We start from the raw sequence: 21,006 nt of genomic DNA on the forward strand, positions 1-21,006 counted from the left end.
GAACATTTAATAGACAACGGAAATTGTTTTCCACATCTAATAAAACTATTCCTTTGAGGCTGCAAAGAGGTCGAAGGTTGACCACCACTTAAACTCCAACAAGTTCTAGTCAAAGGTTAAAAAAAAAAAAAAACCCACGAAGGCTGCTGGCAGGTCGCTTCATTATAACGCAACAGTTGGATTAGATGAAATATCCAGGCTATTTCTGACCGAGCAACTCCTCAAAAGTCTGGATTTCAATTTCAACCTGCATCTGGGATCCAGCTGCGGCGCTTTGTATACAGCATGTTTAAGTCTGATTGGGGTCGCCCAGAGGTCGGGCTCGTTGTGTACAGCTGATTGACCAAGTGCAAGGCCAAAGGCCCCAACAGGCAGCGCTCAGAAAACTGAAGGAAAGGATTTTCAGGGATGTCTTCCAAGTTGGTCTCAAAGAAGAGACTAATCAGTTTTTAGTCACTGAAAGATCTAACTCTAAATATAAGGTAATTATAGATTCAAAATTCAGTTGACATTTACAACACTGAAGACAAAAACAGACAGACAATGTATAAAAATTACAAAGATTGGGGAAAAAAGCGAACAAACTGTTCTTTTTGCTAAATACATTTATTGGACAAGTAGGATTACAAATCTGATCCCAGGAAACCCCGTCCATCTGATTATACAGGCAAACTCTTACAAATGAAGTGACCACATGGAAAATATTAGAAGCCATGAACGTAAAAGTAACAAAACACCAAGGCTGTGTAGGGTTAAAACACAAAAAAAACTACATGCACAACAGTTTAAAAAAAGAATAGGATAATGTTAGGAAACAAAAAAATATGTAAAATAAGATTCTTATAGAAGTAAAAGTGGTAAGCTATCTCAATAAAAACATCTTCAATGCTAACAGGTGGTAAGTAAGCAGGTGTGTGCGTTTCCAAATTCGAACGAGACATCCAGTGAAATGACTTTCTGAAGATCAAGGCACTCAACTTTCACCTCCAGTTCACGTGCACACCGAATGATCCACTCAGACACTCGCAGGTCAAAGCAGCTCGGTTAGAGCCGACTGAAAAGTGTGTCAGACGGACTTATTTAGCTTATTTTCTTGATTTTTTTTGCCGACACATTCACTCCTGATTAACGAAGCACTGGTCAACAGCACCGCTCACACACTCCGCTACGACGCTTGATCTTTAGATTTTATTCACACACGAGATATCTGCACATACAAGTCATTAAGTTAGTGGAAAAACACGCACATCTACTTGCAAACATTTAAGTTCATTCTTCTGAAATGTAACACAAACGTCCCCTATTATAGTTCATGATCAGTAAGTTTGGTTAAATAAAGAACAAACGGCTAAAATACGAATGTGACGAGAGTAAAAACAAGTTGTGTGAATGACGCTTGACCGTGAAAGTGACAGATAGAAGCCAGGGTGAGGTTTTGGGTAAAAGTCAGTGAATGGTCCCCACATTCTTCATCAGTAACATTAGTAGAAACCTCCGTGTTCCCGTGTTTTCTGGACAGACTCAGCAGCTCTTACGCCTTCTCCTTCGACTGGTAGTATTCTTTCAGCACCTCCCAGGCCTTCGGTGCCATGAAGCCGTCGGGGGGGTTTTCTCCCTCGCGGGCCATCCTCCGCATGCGCGTGCCTGAGATGAAGTCGTAATCTTGATGGCTGCGATTAAAAGAAAGGGACAAGAAAGAGTAACGGGCGGGTTTCAATCAGCGACGCGATGCTAATCAGTGGATTCAGCGGATTCAAGCCAGCGACTCAGTTTAGAATCAGACGGATCAAACATTTCGAAAACACTACAGTGCCGTCCTGTGAAAACTTCTCACCCAGTGATTATTTACGTATGTGTACGAATGATCTCCATTTTTCACAGGAGGAAATTCCTGGGAGATCACTCTGTGGCAGGAGAGATAATGTCACAGTCCAGCAAGCAGCAGCACGTCGCAGCAGAGGGAGGCAAGCGAAGCCAGAGCAGCTGTCAACACGGAGCTCCCTGATTTACCGTACGCTGCTGCACTTTTCTAATGACACGCTGCTCTTTTGGTTGCAACCAATAGGAGCTGCCAAAAATCAACATTCATCCATCCAAAGGACACAAGTTTTAAAAAAGTGGCAGTGACTGCTTTTTTTTTTTTTTCTTTTTAGCTACTTTGCGTCAGAGGAATCAAACTTCGCAGCAAACAAAATTGATTACGTTAATCATGTACAGCAACATGCATTTGGAGTCGTGCCAATTCCCACTTTTGTCAAAACTTTCATCAGGCAATAAGTTTTGCTGCTGTCAAATTAAAAACAGCTCGATGTGATCAGAACCTTTCAACTTCAGGTCAAGAAGCGGAGCGTTCACATTCCAACAGAAATCTGGAAAACGCGCTTCAGAACATCAAATACAGCAAATCTGACCAAGTAACCACTGAGAGCTTCAGGAAATCCAGCAATCATTATGGTGGCATTAGCATTTAAAATGTGACATGAAATCAGAATACACACTGGACTTTAATTTTGAAGCAGAATGCCATTGATTCTGTCACCTCCAGCTTTACTGTGAAACCGGTCAGAGCTGAAGATGGTTTTGTTGGACTAATCAAACTTGCCTTGAATCCTTTAACATTCTTTTGTAAACTGCAAAACCAAAATAACTCAGTACTTTGACTCTGATCAGATCATAAATCAATTGAGCAGAATGTGGCTCTTGAATTAAACTGAGTGACTCTCTTCTTGCTGGACCTGCTGAAATCTGTGTGAAATTATATTATAAAGAACTACTGAGTGTTTGATACGATTAGCCTACTGACTGAACTTGAGCCAGTTCGGTACCTCTCAGTATAGTTTTTAGTACTTTATTTTAACGCTATGATTTAATTTCTATTTTCTTGCTTTTTAATTGCGGCGATTTAATCCAATTTTAATGCTCTGCCCTCTCATGATAAATAAATGTTTAATCCAACTGTTAAATTGGTAACCTTTAACAGGAAACAAAGGTTTTCTCCCTTAAAACTGAAGCACAGAGAGCTCGGCTTGCCGTGCCGCTTGAGACCCAACAAAACGTAAAAACTAATATTTCAAAACTACTATTTCTAGAAGCACTATGGTTTCTTTTCGGGTGAGTATTAAATGTTCCTGATCATCGGTTCTCTTCGAGCTTCATGTAACAAATATGCAAGATGGAAAACAAAGAAAATCTTTTGATTAGTCTGGCCACATTTTATTTTCACTTTGCTGGCTGAGCGCGGCTTCAGTTGCATAACCCGATGGAGAGGGGAAGGCAAAGAAACGGCAGGATTTTTCTTCGTCATCGTGTTCCGTATCCGCACACAGGCTTTAATTGATGGCAGGTTTCTGTAATTTTGAGCAACATCAAAGCTTGCACTAATCCAAAAAACCTTTCTAACTCCATAATAAAGAAAAACAATCAGTGTTACTCTTGGCTTGCTATTGTACTGCAGACAGAGGAGAAGAAAGAGAGACAGCGGATCAAAGAGATGCTTTTGGAACATGATACGTCTAATGAGAAAGCAGTTTAAAAATGTAATTTCTGCCTAAGCTACCCGTTGTAATTGGTTTTACCGAGAGGTATTAATTGCAAAATAAACCTACAGCTGTGCTTGTGCTTCACTTTAACATGAGTGAGTGACGTCTGCAAACCTTCAGAACTATGAAATATGAACGGGAAATTTAAAATCTGTGCTGCTCCCGATGCTGCTGACTTCCTGAGGAATTTTAACGTTGATGGAGCTTTTATGGGAATGTTTCGCTGAATCGCTCCTTTGTCTGCTGGCACGGGTCAGTCGCACTCAAAAACAATAACACGCGGCAGAGTGGAGGGAAAAGCTGCTGCAAAATTGCAAATTATCCACTCAACAACCATAGAGAATTACACAAGTTGAAAACGTCGGGAAAAAAAGTTCAGCTAATCCTGACTTGAATAATGACCAAGTATTAAAAAAAGAGAACTTACTTTTTCGGGTCGTAGAAGTCCATGGCTTTTTTCACCTTGTTGTAAGCGGCGACCTTAAACGGTACGATCTCCAACGTGATGAGGCCTGGAGCCATGGTGAGGACCTTGGCGCCGTGAGTGGGTTCGTACAGGTCCTTTCCGGTGTCCGGGTGCGGCATGCCGGCAGGATCGCGCCCCACGATGTAGAAATTGGCGCCGGCCACCATCCGGGCTCTGCAGTGCCACTGAACCTGCCGACGAGGAGGAAGGAAAACAAACCGTCGCTGTAAAAAACTACATTCTCCTTGTAAATGATCCATGAACAGAGGCAGAAGTCTTCACTTTAAAAATGATAAATAACGATGCTGTAAAAACAGGGCTGCCTCGAGTAGCAGGCGAACATATCGGACCACACACTGGTCGGCCCGTTAAGCCAGTTAGTGTTCAATTACGTACTCGGCTGCTCATCCACCCATCACTAGTCAAGGCTACAGAGCAATCAAACAGCAGCCATCACCCTCAAACCAAAACACTGCCATACAAGTGAGGTTAGGCAGTATTTACATCTGAAGACTGTTTAATTAAAAAGGATCAACAAGCAGGGGAATTTCAGATTATCACAAATAACCATGAGAGCATAAACTTTCAGATCATTTGACAACTAATTTAGAAATTCAAGTCTTTTAAGTTGCAATCAAGTGAACAAATCAGCAAAGGAGACAACTCAGCAACAACGAGAACGTACGTCCTGCAGAGCAACTGACCGAAACTCAAAATGCCTGATAACACTGCCGGATATGTGAACCAATAGCTGAAACCGGAAAACAGCAAACACTGCTGCTAAAATTTGCATATGAGAGAAACACAACTCCTTTGGTAAATGCAGTTGATGCACTTTTTATTCACCATTTCATATCATTTCTATATTCACACATTAAACCTGAACAGCTGCTCTGCTGTTCCTACTGACGCTGGGTTCATTAGAGCAGTGTAGTTTACAGATTGCACTGCAACATGAAGTGAAACCTCTATTTGGCATTCAGACTGAGCCTAGAAGTCTTTAAAAGACCAAACAGACAGAGGTTCTTAGTCCTGGGTGGTGAGCAGCCATCAACACACAGTGTTATATTAACATTAGAAATGGAGTAAATCCAATGTCTGCTCGCAGTAACCTGCAGCATCATTTTCCTTTTATCATAATGAATGATCAATAGATTTCAAACTACACGGTTATATTTCAGTCACACAGATAAGTTTGTCTATAGGATGAAAACACTGAAGAGAAAGACTCAGAGGAATTGCAAATTCTTCTCCTGTCGTTTTTCACACTTAAAAAAAAAAGTATTTAGCTATGCATGTTGTCCTAATTCACTGTTGTGTTCCGTGACCGTTTTAAAATGTTGAACAGTTTAACAATATTTCATAGTTTCACCCCGGTGCAGATCCGATGCAGCTGCATCGCGCCCTCCGAGCATCAACACACCACTTGCGTCTGTATTGCAGATTAATAATATATATTTTCACCAATACATATGCGGCATTAGGGTATTTTGAACTAATAGGCCTGCTGCAGTGCAGACAGACTCACGGCATTGTGGGTATTATAGTCGATGTTCACAGTCAGCGATAAGCAGTTAATAAATTAATATTGAATTGTTAAACTGCTACCGACTCTGTATCATTGTTATATACAGAACAAGTGAAGACATAACAATGATGTGCAGAACATTTTCGGACTGCAGTATTTAATCAGCCACCGACTGTGCAGGTTCTCCACTTAAGATGACCACAGAGGCCTGTAACTTCCAGGTACACTTCGATCTACCAACTGTCTTGTGCAAATAATGGATCCTTAATTAGTTCTCATACTGGATGATCGTGCAAATCACCCAAAGGCGCTTTACAGAGGAACTGGGGGATTTCAGCCTCTCGACATTGAGCAGAAAAATGCAATCTGCGGAGAACACAAAAAGCATGTTCTGACCAAAAGTTCCACCCCCTCTCGAGCTGTGTGTGTCTGACGGCAGGGAGTGTTTCCTTCATGTTTTCTGTCATTGTGGTCAGCTCTGTCAAACACATGGTCAGTGGGCCAAACCCGGGATGCCAGACGACCCAGTCTTGTGCACAGAGTTGAGTCATTGTTGCATTTTTAGTTGCAGCAGGATTGAAAGAGACATTTCACTGTATTTTGCACCAGGATGCACAGTTTAAAACTATCAGGATGTTGAATTTGTACTTACACTTAAAGGGTAAATCTACTCTGAAGATGACGAGCAATAAGAACAGACATAATTCTTGAGAAAATGAACATTCTTGATGATAATTACCTCAGTCGGCCCTGCGTACATCATCGGTGAGGGGAAAATGGCTACTATGGTGTTGTCTGGGTTCAGGACGCCCTCTTCCAGCACGGCGGCGTGCTGCTTCATCCTCCAGGGCAGCGGCACGTCGTCGTCTTTGGTCCACCCCCCCAGCGGGTGGAGGAGCAGGACAGGCCGGCGGTAGCCTCGCTCGATGAGACGTTTGTGGGTGTCTTGCATTAGAAGGGCATGGCCGTTGTGCACTGGGTTGCGGAGCTGGAAGGCGAAAACGGCATCTAAAGGAAAGAGAGAGGAAGACTTGATAAACCGAGACCAAATGCTTTCGTGTTCGTCTGTGAAAACTGAAACAAAAAGGCAACAGCGTACAAAATCACACCTGTGTTCACATTTTTTAAACTAAATTCTGAATAAAATATAACAGACACCGACAAATTTCATGTATGTACTTTTTTTCATGGCAAATCAGAAACTAGGACCTGTAGGCGTACCTGCATTCATTTCTTTAAACTTCTGTTTGAGCTCGGTGGGACTGAGTCGGTACTGGTCCAGTCCATCGTTCCAGCGGATCCTGTCGAGGACCTGCAGGTCTCCTCCGACCAGCCAGTCCCCGCTTTCCATCACCATCTGAAACGGAGCCACAGTGACTGTGACAGTGAACACAGCTCAGACGTAGCCCAGACGAAAGACACCGCGGTCCTTAAAAGCCTCACCGTGCTGGCACCAGGCCAGCGTGGATTCCAATAAAACCCCCGAGTTATTGCCCAGTTGCAATAGGGACCCGGCAGCATAAATCAAACTCTGGATACGTCGTTAAACGGCCGACAAAACTCTGGCGCGCCCGGCCTTCTGCATTTGGTCACAACTGCTAATGTCAGTAACAGCGCGGAGACAAAATCAGACTGAATTCCAGAAGGCAACCTGCTGATGAGCTCATGACCACATCGGAGGGAAATTTTCCCCTCATGAGCGTCCTCCAACAATGTCACCGGAGTGTGCAGGATCCAGGCAGAGGCTGCTATTGTTTCAGGCAATATCTTTCGCCTGCTTCCCGTGGCACCCTGGAGACCACAGCTAGGGTTTCTTTAAGCGCTGCTCTGTGTGATGTTACCGTGATGCAAAGTGACAAATTTCCCCAGACTGGGCTGTAAAAGAAGCACAGCTCCAGCACCGACAGAGAAACCACGGAAGAGGGCCACAAATAAAATAAAAACAGATCAACTGGGAGCTGATACGAAAAAAAAATCCATCTCCGCCACTTGTTTCGTTGAGGCGTAATTTATCACACGGACGCTCTTTGATATTTACACTTGACAAACAGACTGATTTCTGTCTCAGTTTGCAAGCTATGCATAAAGATCTGAGGCTGTCAGCAGCAGAGGTGTCTTCGCAATGTGATCAATAACCAGCTGGCTCTGTTGTGAGATGTTTTCATGATTCCCCGGTGATTTGTTTCCCCGCACTCCGGTTCATCCAACCTTTGGCCTGATAAGAATCATGAAAGATGGCAAGTGCGCTCATTCCTTGGACAGATCAACAGCGGAGGCAAGTCAATTTATTTTCCTGACGAGTCAACGGAAAATATGATGTTGAAAACTGAATCGGAGACTCACATGTACACATGTGATCCGCTTAACCATTTTAAGTGCCCTCCTTTCTACTTCACACGAGAAAAAGGGGCCCAGCAAAATAAACAGCTGCTGTGGCGTGGCTTCCAGCGGAGGGGTCTTCTGTTTGACTGACAGGCGGGTAAACAGGAAAAAGTGGATTAACAATGTGTTAAAAGGAAGCGGCGTGTTGTTGGCTGGAAAGGGACGGGATGAAAATCAGTGCAGAGGTGTGCTGGCGGGCTGGCTCCGCTGCAGGGAGTTAATCACACACTTGTGTACACTTCTTTAATGAGAGAATCCTTAATCAGAGCAGGCTGAGCCGACCGAGCAGGACAGTTGCAGGAATACCAGAGCACAGGGCAAAAAAATCATCAGGCGATGACGCCGAAAAGTTACGATTCCAATTCAGGAAACTTGCACTTTATAATGCATCTTCCAACAAATTACTGAAATTGAAAATGACTGCCAACAGAGCCGACACACAGACAGCTGCTGTCTGACGCTCAGCTTCTCCTTCAGCAAAGAGATTTACAGAGAGCCAAGGGTTACGCTCTGCTGGACCCCAGGGAGTGAAATCACTAAATACCATCAAGGCCATGATTGGTTTCGTCTTGAACCTTTGCCAGTGCACAAGTGGCTGAGCAACTGCACTAATCCTGAAAACAATGAGGTTTAAAATTAGCCAGACAGGCAACTCTGTCCTGTTAGTTCACACAGGAAATCACAGAAAAAAAAAAAAGGGAAGGCTGACAGCGTTCTTTCTCACTAACACCAGGCAGATTCATTCTTTTCCCGCACACGGGCCAATGTCGCTTTCCGCAGGCCGTGCAGGATCATCTCAGGACATTATCTGGCCGAAGCGTCTACCTGAGCCCCGCGGCGGTCGATACGAGACAGATGGAAACAATCCCTGGGTATATTTGGAGAAGGGCAGGGCGAGCGGAAAGGTGGGACCTGGCAGCCGAGGGGTACAATCTCAAACACATTTCGGTGGAGACCGAGCGAGAGGCGCCGCATCCAAATATAACACCTGCAGCACGACTGCGGACCAAGAAGATCAAGTGATTACACTGGGCGTCCTGACAGGCTGTGAGAAACGCTCCACTCCTCCACCTATTCAGTCTTTCCATAAGCAACGTGAAAGGTCCAGCTGGGATCTGTGTTCTGTCAGGGCCGGATCCAGGGAGGCGGTTTGCTTTCACATGCAGAGTGTTTATCACATCGCACTCCGGGACAGACCGACTGGAGCGCCGCACATGCTGCTCACTATTTTTGCCAAGGCTGTGCTTCTATATCACTTGCAGCATTGACCGCGAAAAAAGAATGGCTCAAAGTCAAATGGCTTTTTCCTGTTGCATTTCTCTTATTATTTTTTTTTAAATTAATATTGCTGTTCTTAATTAACTGGAACAAGAATTGTGTGTTAAAGGTGCTGTAGGCAGGATTTTGCTAGTCAATGCTAATTTTTCTGTGTTTTCTTTGGATTAAATGTTAGAGTATCCATTGACAATCCTTTAGGAGTGTAGCATAATTGCACTACCACGAGGGCGCAGTGTTTTCATCCGTCTCTGTTCTGAGCTGAAAAGGAATCTCGACAGCTCCAGGTATCTTTGACCAATCAGAAGAGCCCATGAGGCTCTAACAATAATTGGTCGAGGGGCGTTCGTCGCACGTTCTTGTGGGAGGGGCTTAACTTGCGTAAAGGCGTGATGTCAGAGAAAACAGGACAGGATTGGCTGTGCTTGGTTTCAAATCGCCATCTTAGATGGGTCAAATGCTTAGGTAAACCTAAGCAAGATGGCGGAGATGCGGAATCCTGTCTACAGCACCTTTAAAGCTAGGGTTGGCGATCTTGGAAAACTAGCATGTAGCACGAATGTAGCATCTCCCCAAGGCTCCGCCCAGCTCCCACCCCATTGGAGGAGCTCCGTTGGGAGCGGAGACACAGAGACGTTCCGCGCGCGCGATGCGCGCAGCACTTCCGCGTCCAGTGCGTTCCTGGCGTAACCTGTCCTCAGCGCTTCGTTTCTTCGTTTTTCTTTATTTGCACTATGCCAAGTATGGCGCACTCACCGGTAAGTAAAGCCCCAAACATTCTTCTCCGCCATTCTGCAACGACGCTCCGTCCTTCTACGCGCGCACTGAACCAGGGTCAGTGCACGCCATTGACATGTACGCGCAGGGGGCAGGTCGAACGGCGAAGGGATTTGATTGGTTTAAAAAAAGGTGTCCCGTCAAGACGATTGGTTGCTGTTTTTCCCGTTTTACTCCTGCTGTAGATAGCGGATATTTTCCAAACTACTTTAAGAACACGCTATGAATTGTTTCCCATCGGGTCATAAAGATCATTTTAACCAGTATTTAAAAAAATGTATCTCATTCAAATCGCCAACCCCAGCTTTAAGGAGTAGCACCCTTAAAAGTACACTTTCAAAATAGAATGGAATCAAATGATCCTTTTGAGTCGAAAGGTTTGTTTTCCCCTTTTTAAGTGAATTAGACTTAATAATTCACTTAATATTACGACTTCCCTTAATTTTGGTATGGTTTATGCAATGCTAGTTTAAAACATAAGAATAGACTAACAGAATTTAAAAAAAAGTATTCTTTGGTTCAATAAGAACGGTTTAATTTGTAATCGATCTACTTCATGCACATTAAGGTATCATATTAAAAAATATTGCATTTGTAACGGAATATTCTTCCCATCGGCTTCAAGCTGAAAAGTTCCTCTGTGTTGACTCTGGGGAACAGTTTACTTCACAGCCAATCCAGAAAACATATTTCAGTGAAATATAAACTTACAAAAATATTCCTTATAATTTCTGTTTGTTCACGGGCTATTACTGCAACCTCTGAGACACAAACTCATGCAAGTGAAATACTCAGTGTCAGAGAAATAAAGCTGGTGTTAATCTAAATAATGAATCAGAGGGTAAACACATAGAAGCAGAGACTCAAAAACAAGTGTGACAATAAAGCTGAAATTTTCCAGACACAGGACAGTAAAAGAGGCACAGCTCTATAACTGAGGAAGAAAAAACTCAAAATAGTTCAACAGTGGAACTAAAGATGAAATAAAGCCATTCGTGTCACTTATTCACTGTCATGTAATTTATCATGTGAAAGCTCTTTGATATCCACACTTTACAAATAGACTGATTTCAGTTTGATCTGGCAAACTGCATCTGAAAATGTGAGGTTTGTCAGCAGCCGAGGTGTCTATGAGATGTGATCAGTATCTATTTGGCTCTGATGCGAGATGCTTTCAAAACCTTGATGTGGTTTGTTTTTTTTCCACAGGCTGATTGGTCCAACCTGTCCACCGCTGGCCTGATGAAGGTCATGAAAGATCCCTAACAGCCACATTCTTTCAGGAGATCAAGAGACACAATTTACTTTCTTCACATACCTGAAAGGGAGATTTAACGTCTACTTGGATGAGCTGAAGGAAAACCTCAACGAGAACATGCATGCTCTGTTTGACCATTTCAGTTCTCCCACAAATGTTCATTTAGAAAAAAAATAACAGCCATGAAATCGGTGCTATTGGTGAAGGACTCAAACACAGACAAGGCAGCAAAAGACCATCCTGCCTTGCATTAATTCATAAATCCACCTACTGGGGCCAACATCAATATTTTGTTATCAAATGGAGGCACTGAACGTTTCTACATTAGAAGTTCACATCTTCCCACAGCGACACTTTTTAAACGAATGTATGACGGAAACTTGTATGGCGGCTGACTGGCTGAAAAAGAGGACGTTTACAGCGTGATAATGACGGAAAGCAGCGTGCGAAACGCTACACCAAGAAATCCCCACGGAACCCTTTAAATCTAATGTCTGGGATCACTTTGGCTTTAACAAAACAGAAGAAATGACCTCAAAGACAAAGACCACGGGATACGAAAGCTCAGCCTTGAAGAGGCAACACAGAGTTTGGTTTAAAGCAGTGGCTCTCAAACTGCTGACAGTGTGTCCCACCTGAGGACCACCGCTCTGACTGACCTGGACAGCCAGCAGTTAGGTGAACTGGTGGTCGAGATCACCATGGAGAATGTTGATGTAAGTCGGTCATGTTGCCATAAATAAAAATATTAAAGGCTGCCTTTCTGGATAAAAGCTGCTAAATGAAACTGCAACAGTCAGTTCAGCCAAGAAAAGAAAGGCCAAACAGGAAAAGCTGTTCCAGCCTTTTGCATTTGTTTGTGATTGATCCAGACAGGAGGGGGTGAAAGCACAACAGATAGTTACCTTCACAGATCACAAACGGGCTTGGAAGGGCCATGTGTCTTGTGTTACCATTAAATACTGCTTTTTGCTGAACTTTCTCTAAAGAACGGATGGAAACGGCACTCCCACATGCTCATACAGGTGCTCACACGGCACAAAAGAACAGACAAGAATAGAAAAAATGACTACAAATAATCTACCTATGGTCATTGGTAACATTTTGCTATGTGCCTTTATTAATCAAATGTACACTGTGTTTCTACAGAAATGCTCACATAATTATTTGTGATTTGCAGGCTGAGGAAGTTGTTCTACTTTTAGGTGAAATTAGAACAGGCTACAAGCCTCTGAACAAGAGCTCAAAAGTATGGTGAGAAGCTGTTCCATAAATAAATGCTGGTTTTAGTTAATCTATTTACTGATTTATTTAATATTATCAGCTGAGACTACCAGAGACCACAATAGTATCAGTGCTTCATGGCCCACTGTATTGGAACATCCGGAACACCCAGCATGCTCTAGTCTAGTCATCTCAGACCCTCACCTTGATGTAGGGGTGGTCCTTGCAGGTGGTGCCCCACTGACGAGCGCAGCGCTCCTCTTTTCGGTGTTCGTAGAACTCCGGGTTGCGCAGGATGGCCACTCGCCTGCCTTCGTACACGAGAGCCATGGCTGTCACGCCGTCCAGACGCTCTTTATCTGCAGTGGACACCGGCAGCACAACGGGCACCGAGAGGTTGATCACTCCACCTACGGGATGAGAAGGCGAGGTGTAGTCAAGCCGGGAGCCAACAGGTGAGAGAGAGCCTTTATCAGAACATCCTGTAATAACTGAACAAAGGGATAATAAATTGGACTTTTTTTGCTGTGATGATCTTGTAAAGTATGTTGCACACTCTCAGGCTGAATGTGGAATGTAGAGGAAAAACCACTGAGTCTTTCGGGTTGCCGTTCTAGAGGTAAGAGAGGAAGATTTCTGTTTCGCTACACTGGAGTTTGACTCGTTCTCCTCTCATGAACTGATACGCGTTATGACAGCATTCTCTTCGTGGATTCATTTTGCCGTCCAGGTTGATGAAAACCCAGAAACCAGCACGCTTCTCACATCACATCAGCCTGAACACGGTGAAGACAGCGGGGGAGGCCGCCCGCTGCGGCCCCCGCCTCGGCCCGGACCCTCGCCCGGTCCCCCTCTGTCGCAGCGCTGAGCGCACAGCTGCTTCCAATAAAACGCAAACACAAGGCTGCCAAGCGTCCGAACGGAGGAGACACAATCTTCGATTTGGATTTCTGTTTATTTTTTCTGGCTATTTGATTAGCGAAAACATGCAGGCTTGTGCTCCCCGACTGGCTTCAGCATCACCGTGTGGGCGAGCTGTGCCTCACTGTCAAATCTCTGGGAGGAAGTGAAAATAGACAAATGGCGGTGTGCGGTGTCAATCAATACAAAAGCTTCTTCCTCTGTGACTAACTCCAAACTGAATCATGGCTATTTATACAATCAGTACACCGTCGCGTAACTTGTGTGGTTTTAGTCTGCATTTGTTAGATTTACCTGTCAAAACAGGATTTCATTACTTACTTCCCTGTCTTATAAAATCCTACTTTCAGTGCAAATAAAAACAGTTTGAAAACAAACACTAATTAGATTCACGTCTTCAAATTTAAAGAAATTAAATTAAAAAGTGACTGATAAAAATAGGAGCGTTCCCGACTATAGGGGGTCAACGTGATAATAACCTGAGAGGACGTTTTGTTGAAATCTGTATGTCAATCATCCACACGAGTAGTTTTATCAATTAGGATTACTTTAGCTGAGTCGTCAATACCTTCAAACTAGAGGAATGCATCTGGTTTTTACAGCATATGTAACTTTCCCCCCATTTATTCAATGCTACATTCATGAAATTCATCCATTTTAAATAAAATTAAGAAGGAGAAAAAAACATGAATGAAGAGTTAACTTGTATATTTAAGCATATATCTCGCCATCTCCTATACTACTTTATCCAAAATAACATAAGGTTGGGGCCAACATCTTGGAAGAGGCTCAGGGGAATTAACCAACAGAGCGTCATTGGGAGGAAATGTTTAAAAACTAGAAATCCGGTCTAGCGAACCTTTAATTAAATCTGCAGGAAGAAGCAGCAGTAATGATACTGAAGTACACAATGAGGTCTCAACCACAGAAAAACATTTACAAGTTGATCAATTCTATTTCTGAGTGTTTAGCTCCACCTAGTGGCTTTCTTTAGATGGTAAAATGAAAAAAAAAAATTCTGTGAGAGAGAGAGAGAAAAAAAAAAAGCTTTTACTCAGCATCTTACCATCCAGCAGGCAGTCGAAATGAAGACACTGTAGAAACTCTCTCTCTCTCATGAAGCCATTTAGAGGAGTGGCCCAGCCTTCAGCCAACACTTGAACCCACTGCATGTCCACCTGAGCAGAGCACAAACACACACCTGATCAGAAACTCAGAAAATCAAACCTGCACATTACACAGCGGATCAGAAATGCATCAGGAGATAAACAGAGGTCAACAACGTGCTCAGGACACAATAAAAGTGAACACTACTATTAAATTTAACATGACTTGGCGAACAATGATCACCTTTCCAATCTGTACAGCAGGGAGCGTCTCTGCATCGGCCTTTGCCAGGTCCAGTTTGTTCTCCTGCACGTACAACTCTTTCACTTCATAAGAGGCATCAACAGGAACGATGTCCTGCAGAGAGAACGGTCAAATATTAGAGCCAATGAAACAGAAAGACAAGACAGCTTGTGTTTCTGACGCTGACATGAGTTTACAGTTCATAGTAAATGAACGAGATGAACACAGAGGTATGAACAGCTGTGCATGGCAGATGCAAGCCTGCCCCCTCGTGGTCAAGAGAAAAAAAGAAGCAACTACAACACATCATCTTAGGGGCAATGAAAGTAATTAAAAAAAATGAAAATAACAATCATATCACAAATCGTATCTTCTCACCCTTTCTTGAAGTAGATCAATAAGCTGCTGTATGCACTCATTCACACTGCACGAGTCGGTTTTCAGCACCAGCTCTGGAGCCTCGGGTTTCTCATACTCTGAGTCGATGCCAGTGAAACCTGATTAAACAGGGAGTTTATGGTGAGTCTGGGTTTTCTTAGGATGAAGATGCAAAACACCAGAGCAACAGCTAGGTCCATTTATCTTTAAAATGAGACGTGTATTGTACAGTTTTGAAATGTAAATCTAAAATATCAACTTGGGCCGCAAGCAGCACTGGACGGGGTCCAGCACTTTTTTTGAAGGGGTCTGAGGCTCTTATTTTGATAGTAAAGGTAATTAAAGGTAACCTTTTAATAGTCATGTCTGCTCCGCTTTAGCAAACGCCAATATATCCATTTGAGTGTCAGAGTGGTACTTTCATCCAGGAAATAAATTTCTCCCCAAACCCAAGCTTTCCCAAAGTAAAAAATAAATAATTCCATTCCACTCTATCAAAAAGCTTTTTCTGCATCTAAAGCTATCAAGGCTTCTGGGTGAGAACTAGGTGAGGGATTAAAAACCACATTAAATACTCTCCCAAGATAAAAAAAAAAAAGAATGCCTATCACGGATAAACCCAGTTTGGTCCAAAGAAATATAGAAGGAAGAATGGGCTCCAAACGTCTGGCTAATAATTTGGATAATAACTTAAAATCAACATTTAATAAGGTAACTGGGCGATATGAGACACACAGTAAGGGGTTTTTGCCTTTTTTCAAGATTAAAGAGATGCACGCCTGATTTAAAGTTTGTGGGAGGACACCTGAACTGAAAGCTTCAGTCAACATTTCTAACAGATGTGGAGCAAGTTGTTTCCAAAATGTTTTACAGCTGGGAAACCATCCGGGCCAGGGCTTTTACCATTTTGTAACAATTTGGTTACCGTTTCAAGTTCAAGCAGGGTAATAGGACATTCCAACTCTTTAGCCACATTCTGATTTAAAACTGGGAGATCAATCTTACTGAAAAGGGTGTGGAAATCAACGGAATCCAGAGAGTGATCAGAGGAGTAAAGCGATTCATAAAATTGCATAAAGGTTTGCTTGATCTCTAATGGGTCTGATGTTATAACAGCTTTTGTAGAGAAACTTGTCCTCTATCAGGTCGTGCTACTCTGACGTCTCTACGACAATTTTCAGCCAAATTTTACACTGAAAGGGAAATAGCAGACTTCCTGTTGGATTTAGGCCAGGGATGTTGGCACTTGAATTTTAGATCTTGAGGAGACGAACGCATGAGTGTTGATTTGATCTCTCTACGACATTCCTACGGGCCGTGGCGGCTATTTTACCGTTTCTAGGTGGCGCTAGAGGGCAGATGGGGTTATGGGGTTAATTTTTCCATTTTATAAAATTTTTCGCCAGTCTGGATGTGCCTGCCAAATTTGGTGAGTTTTCGTCCATGTTTAGAGAGTCAAATGTGCGTTTATCTGGGCGTCGGAATAATAATACCCATGAAAAAAAAAAAAGAAACAGACGAAGAAAAATAGAGGCCTTGCCCTCCAGGCAAAGTGGCCTCACTGAGGCCACCTCGCCCTCGGGCTCGATCCCTAACTATGTGAGAAGTAATTACTTTGCACCACGTGCATATTAAGCACAAACGGCAACTATAATATCCACTCATGTAGGTTTATCAGTTAAAAAAATTATCCACAAAGACAAATGGAAGGTGCCATTTAAAACAACTCACAAATATTAAAATACAAAGCACAAATAAATGATTGCAATTCTTATCATTATGAATTGGACTTTTAACTAGTGACAGGATGAAAAGAAAACTAAAATCTGCATCTACTCTACAGAAATGATAGGAAACATACTGTTACACTACAAAGTGCTTCCTTGTCCAGAGATGCTTCAGACTGATCGTTGACGATAGCCATCAGAAGATCTGACATGTAACAGATCACTCGGTCAAAGCAGACAACTAAAACTGTTTGCTTGACTTGGGTGGCTGAATGCAAACCTGGCAACAATTACATTTGAAACTGCACACTTTTTCAACTGAGCACAAACCCTAAGAGTAAAATGCATTATGACCGACTCTGTGAAGGATAGAGAGGACTGCTTCAGGTTTTAATCACACCGCATTGGCAAAATAAAGAGATATAAATTGTATTCTACCTCTTATTTCCCCTGCTCTGGCTCTCTTGTACAGCCCCTTCACGTCTCTCTGTTCACACACGTCCAGCGGAGCGTCCACAAAAACCTCAAAGAAAGGCAGACCTGCAGCCTCGTGGATCCTCCTGGCGTTGAGGCGATCCTGAGAGAAAATGACAGTTTAGTTCATCAAAATGACTTCATAGCAGGTAATTAATGTAATCCTGATGAAAATGATATAGACGTCACATGTGTCAGGAATGGACTGTGAAAATGGCTGTAAATATTTTTTTTGCTTTGTTATGTGTTTTTTCCCCCCTCAAGCTTAACATATCTAGTGAGGGCAGTAGATTTTAAAGAGAGCACAAGAGATTTGATCCCTCCTTCAGAAATCCCTCCTATTGTTGGGGCTTCAACAGTAGCACAGATAAAGCTTTAACTAAGAAGACAATGAGCAAATCAACTGTAATAATTCGGTCATCATAATAAAATAAGATGGGCTCTGGAATCGAACTTCCAAACAGTCTGAAAAATGCAGTTCAAATCCAGACAGACTGGTTAACAGTCTCCCCTGAGCTGCATTTGTACAGACTGAGCATGTGTTTCTCCCGTTAACCTGCTGACGCCATCTTTACACTCACCCTGCTGTAGGGGGAAATGAAGCTGGCGATGCAGACCAGCCCAGCATCAGCGAAAAGCCGGGCGACCTCAGCAATGCGTCTGATGTTCTCCTCGCGGTCCTCTGGGCTGAAGCCCAGGTTTTTGTTCAGCCCCTGACGGATGTTGTCCCCGTCCAGGGTGTAGCAGGGGATGCCGTGGCACACGAGGTACTCCTCCAGAGCCATGCTCACCGTGGTTTTCCCCGCACCGGAGAAACCTTTAAATACATTAAAAATAAATGCAGTAGAAAGAAAAGTAGTGTCAGACATTCCAGTTTTCAGCTTCGAGGAGTAATGGCAAATTAACCCCCGATAAAACTATGAAATGACCTAAATGCATTATTCAAAGTCTCCATATATTTGATTTTAGTAACATGTCAGAAGTTACCGGTGAGCCAGACAGTGCATCCTCGGAATCCCCCTCTGGTGCCCACAACCTGCCCACGCTTTTTCCTGCTCACATGGTGAGCTTGATAGGTGACATTAGTTGCACGTTGCATTCCCTGAAAGTAAAGTAAGCATAGTGAGTATTTTCTCACTATTAGACCAACATTACAAATTCAACAAAAATAAAGTCGTCATACCAACTGAACTTTCATCACATAAGAAAAATGCTTTAAAACATATCTTCCCATTATTTAAGATAAATGTTTATTGCTCTATATGAAGGATAAATCTTAACTGCTTCACATTTAGCATCAGCACCAACTGTAGCAAATGCTCTTTGGTACATGAACAAAGTTACATGAAAGCAACACTGGAGACGACAGCTCTTGTTAAACCAAAGACCAGCAGCGCAACCTCTGCAGAAATATCCAAAATAGAAAACCTCCAACAGGGCCCCTCCAGTGTCAGATGTTCATCCCCTGCTCCACCCAATGCAAGTTAGTTACTTGGAGCAAATATTACATCTACTCAAACTATGAGAAAAAAGATGAACAGAGGCTTCATCTCACATTAAAAAAAGTAGTAATGTCTTGTTCAGCCCCTCGAGGCTGGTTGCTCTGATTACTAGCTGCTTCCACCCAATTATTAAATGTGACTGGCACTAGGGCTGAACAATATACCGTTATCATATCGATATCGCGATATAAACATTCAGGACATTAGTTTCTCAAAATCAACGATATCAAGATTTCCCTTGCTTGCCCTGCATGTCAGCTCGCCCATGCACAGGAAAGGCCAGCCAACCACAAACCTCGTTTACTGGTTGACAGCTGATGGCAGAGGGCGGTTGCAGAATCTGCACAAACGAGTTTGGTGTTAGTGGCAGTGAGTTCTCATAAATAAAACTGAATTATTTTTTACATCCTTTTGTATTATGATGTTTTTATTTTTCTGAAAAATGCTTAACTTTCACTGAATCCATTGTAATATATCGTATCGATATCGAGATATCTGGCATGGATATCGAGATATGAAATTTTGCCCATATCGTTCAGCCCTAACTGGCACCCAATCAGGTTCTCTTCAAATACATATCAAATCATGATGATTGTCATTTTAGCTGTTACGATCAAATTAATGACCTCAACACAGTAAGTCGCACTATGACTGAAAAGCTACTCCAAGTATGTACTGTACAGGGAGCAGCAAAACTATTTCACCGCTATGAACAGGCACAGCTCGTTCTTAGTATGCAGTGGGTTAAAGAATGAGCAAACAAAGGAAGGGTTATTATGAAGACTATATATATGTATGTGTGCATGATCAGTAGCCAATCAGATTGTGGCCACAGTGGTGCCAGTTAAAATTAAAGGTTGGAGCCTAGGCCACACCTTCTATTCCCAGTTCTGCCCCACCTAGTCACAATAACAATCTTATTTTTTAATAAATATTTACAATAGAATGTTTTATATCTACATTTATCTCTATCAATGAGGAAGCAGAGAAGAGGTAAATAACAGAATAACTAGTGTGATACATGTAGAAGATGACAGAATTCTGTCACAGACTTTCACTGTGCAGCAAGTAATGTTTTTCTCGAATTCAAAACAAAAACAAAAAAATAGTTGACTTCAATTAGCGCCCAGGCCTTTCTGAGTGGAGCTTGCATGTTCTGTCTGTGGGCTCCCCGGTTCAAATGCATGCATGTGAGGTTAACAGGTGACCCTAAGGTGACCCGAGGTGAGATTCACCACCTATCCCTGTGATCTTTGCCCTGTGATGGACGGGTGACCTGTCCCTGCCCTGGGACTGGTTCCTGACCCCCTCACAGCATTAAGTGGCGGAGGAGGAGATAGGTAGCCAAGGCAAGATAATATAGTTAAAGGATGAAAATGACAGGCAGGTAAAACAATTACAACCGAATTGACACATACATTAAGACCACAGGTGTCGATATGGACAAATAAAAGTATAAAGCCTCATAAAAACACGGGCCCATAAAGTATATTGGTATATTACTGTTATACTGTAAACCTCTGCTGTGTTTAGATGGCATCTAGAATAACTGAAGGCCGTATTTCAGCAAGATTTCTGCACCACTGTTATGGAAAGGACAGGTGTTTGGCTCAAAACCACTGTGGCGTGAAAAATACCAGAACTAATGTTATCACAGGTGCGAAACCACAGAGCTCGACGCTGACGCGAGCCTTTGAGCAGTTAGCAGGTTTCTGGTCTGTTAGCTTTTAACGGGGCTGCTGTCCACTGTGCCGATGAAGGAAACCATGATGGAGGGGTCTGCAAACACGCCCGTTCTTTGGCCTCTCTGGCTGTAAAGCAATAAACCGACGGGCTGGAGGGGAAAAAAAGACGTGACAGGGAAGAAAACTCACCCAGCTCTCGGCGGCGTTGCTGAGCTTCGGCTTCTTGTGCGAGTTGCCATGTGTCTCCATGTCTGGGAATGACGAGCGGCTGCTTCAACCGAGGCCTTTCACTGTGCACCGGGGGGAGAAGCTCACCAAACCGACCTGGTGCGGCTTATCCTGCACGGGGAGCGGCTGGTTCGGTGGTACTGACACGGATTTGCGGGGTGAATGGAGGCAGCCTGCAGCCGACGAGCCTGGCTCATCAACCAGGAAAAGATCGAGCCGGGGCGTCATCGGAGGTCAGTGACGCACTTCCGGCGACCGGGGGGCAAAAATATAGTTTTATTCTTAAAAAAAA

At 43.2% G+C, this 21,006-nt stretch overlaps 1 protein-coding gene across 1 annotated transcript; it reads right to left on the reverse strand.

The window, feature by feature from the left end:
* Window positions 1-587: 587 nt before the first annotated feature.
* papss1 (3'-phosphoadenosine 5'-phosphosulfate synthase 1) lies at window positions 588-20,923 on the reverse strand. Its single transcript, XM_030094714.1, has 12 exons — window positions 20,676-20,923; window positions 18,287-18,401; window positions 17,881-18,116; window positions 17,264-17,402; window positions 15,099-15,217; window positions 14,721-14,834; window positions 14,437-14,548; window positions 12,654-12,859; window positions 6,755-6,890; window positions 6,273-6,541; window positions 3,967-4,196; window positions 588-1,670 (listed from the first exon to the last, which is right to left on the reverse strand). The coding sequence occupies exons 1-12, from the start codon at window positions 20,733-20,735 to the stop codon at window positions 1,532-1,534; spliced, it is 1,875 nt and encodes a 624-aa protein (XP_029950574.1). The 5' UTR covers window positions 20,736-20,923; the 3' UTR covers window positions 588-1,531.
* Between the last annotated feature and the right edge of the window lie 83 nt (window positions 20,924-21,006).

The sequence above is a fragment of the Salarias fasciatus genome, chromosome 6 (assembly GCF_902148845.1).
Source record: "Salarias fasciatus chromosome 6, fSalaFa1.1, whole genome shotgun sequence".
Taxonomy (NCBI): domain Eukaryota; kingdom Metazoa; phylum Chordata; class Actinopteri; order Blenniiformes; family Blenniidae; genus Salarias; species Salarias fasciatus.

Bases quoted from the DNA above. Each gene is read 5' to 3' on its own strand.
- papss1 (XM_030094714.1), bottom strand. From the start codon at position 20,735: ATGGAGACACATGGCAACTCGCACAAGAAGCCGAAGCTCAGCAACGCC. The intron at 6,891-12,653 runs GTGAGGGTCTGA...GCTCCGTTTCAG, and splicing joins AGGACCACCCCTACATCAAG to ATGGTGATGGAAAGCGGGGA. The intron at 4,197-6,272 runs GTAATTATCATC...CCTCGTCGGCAG, and splicing joins TGTACGCAGGGCCGACTGAG to GTTCAGTGGCACTGCAGAGC.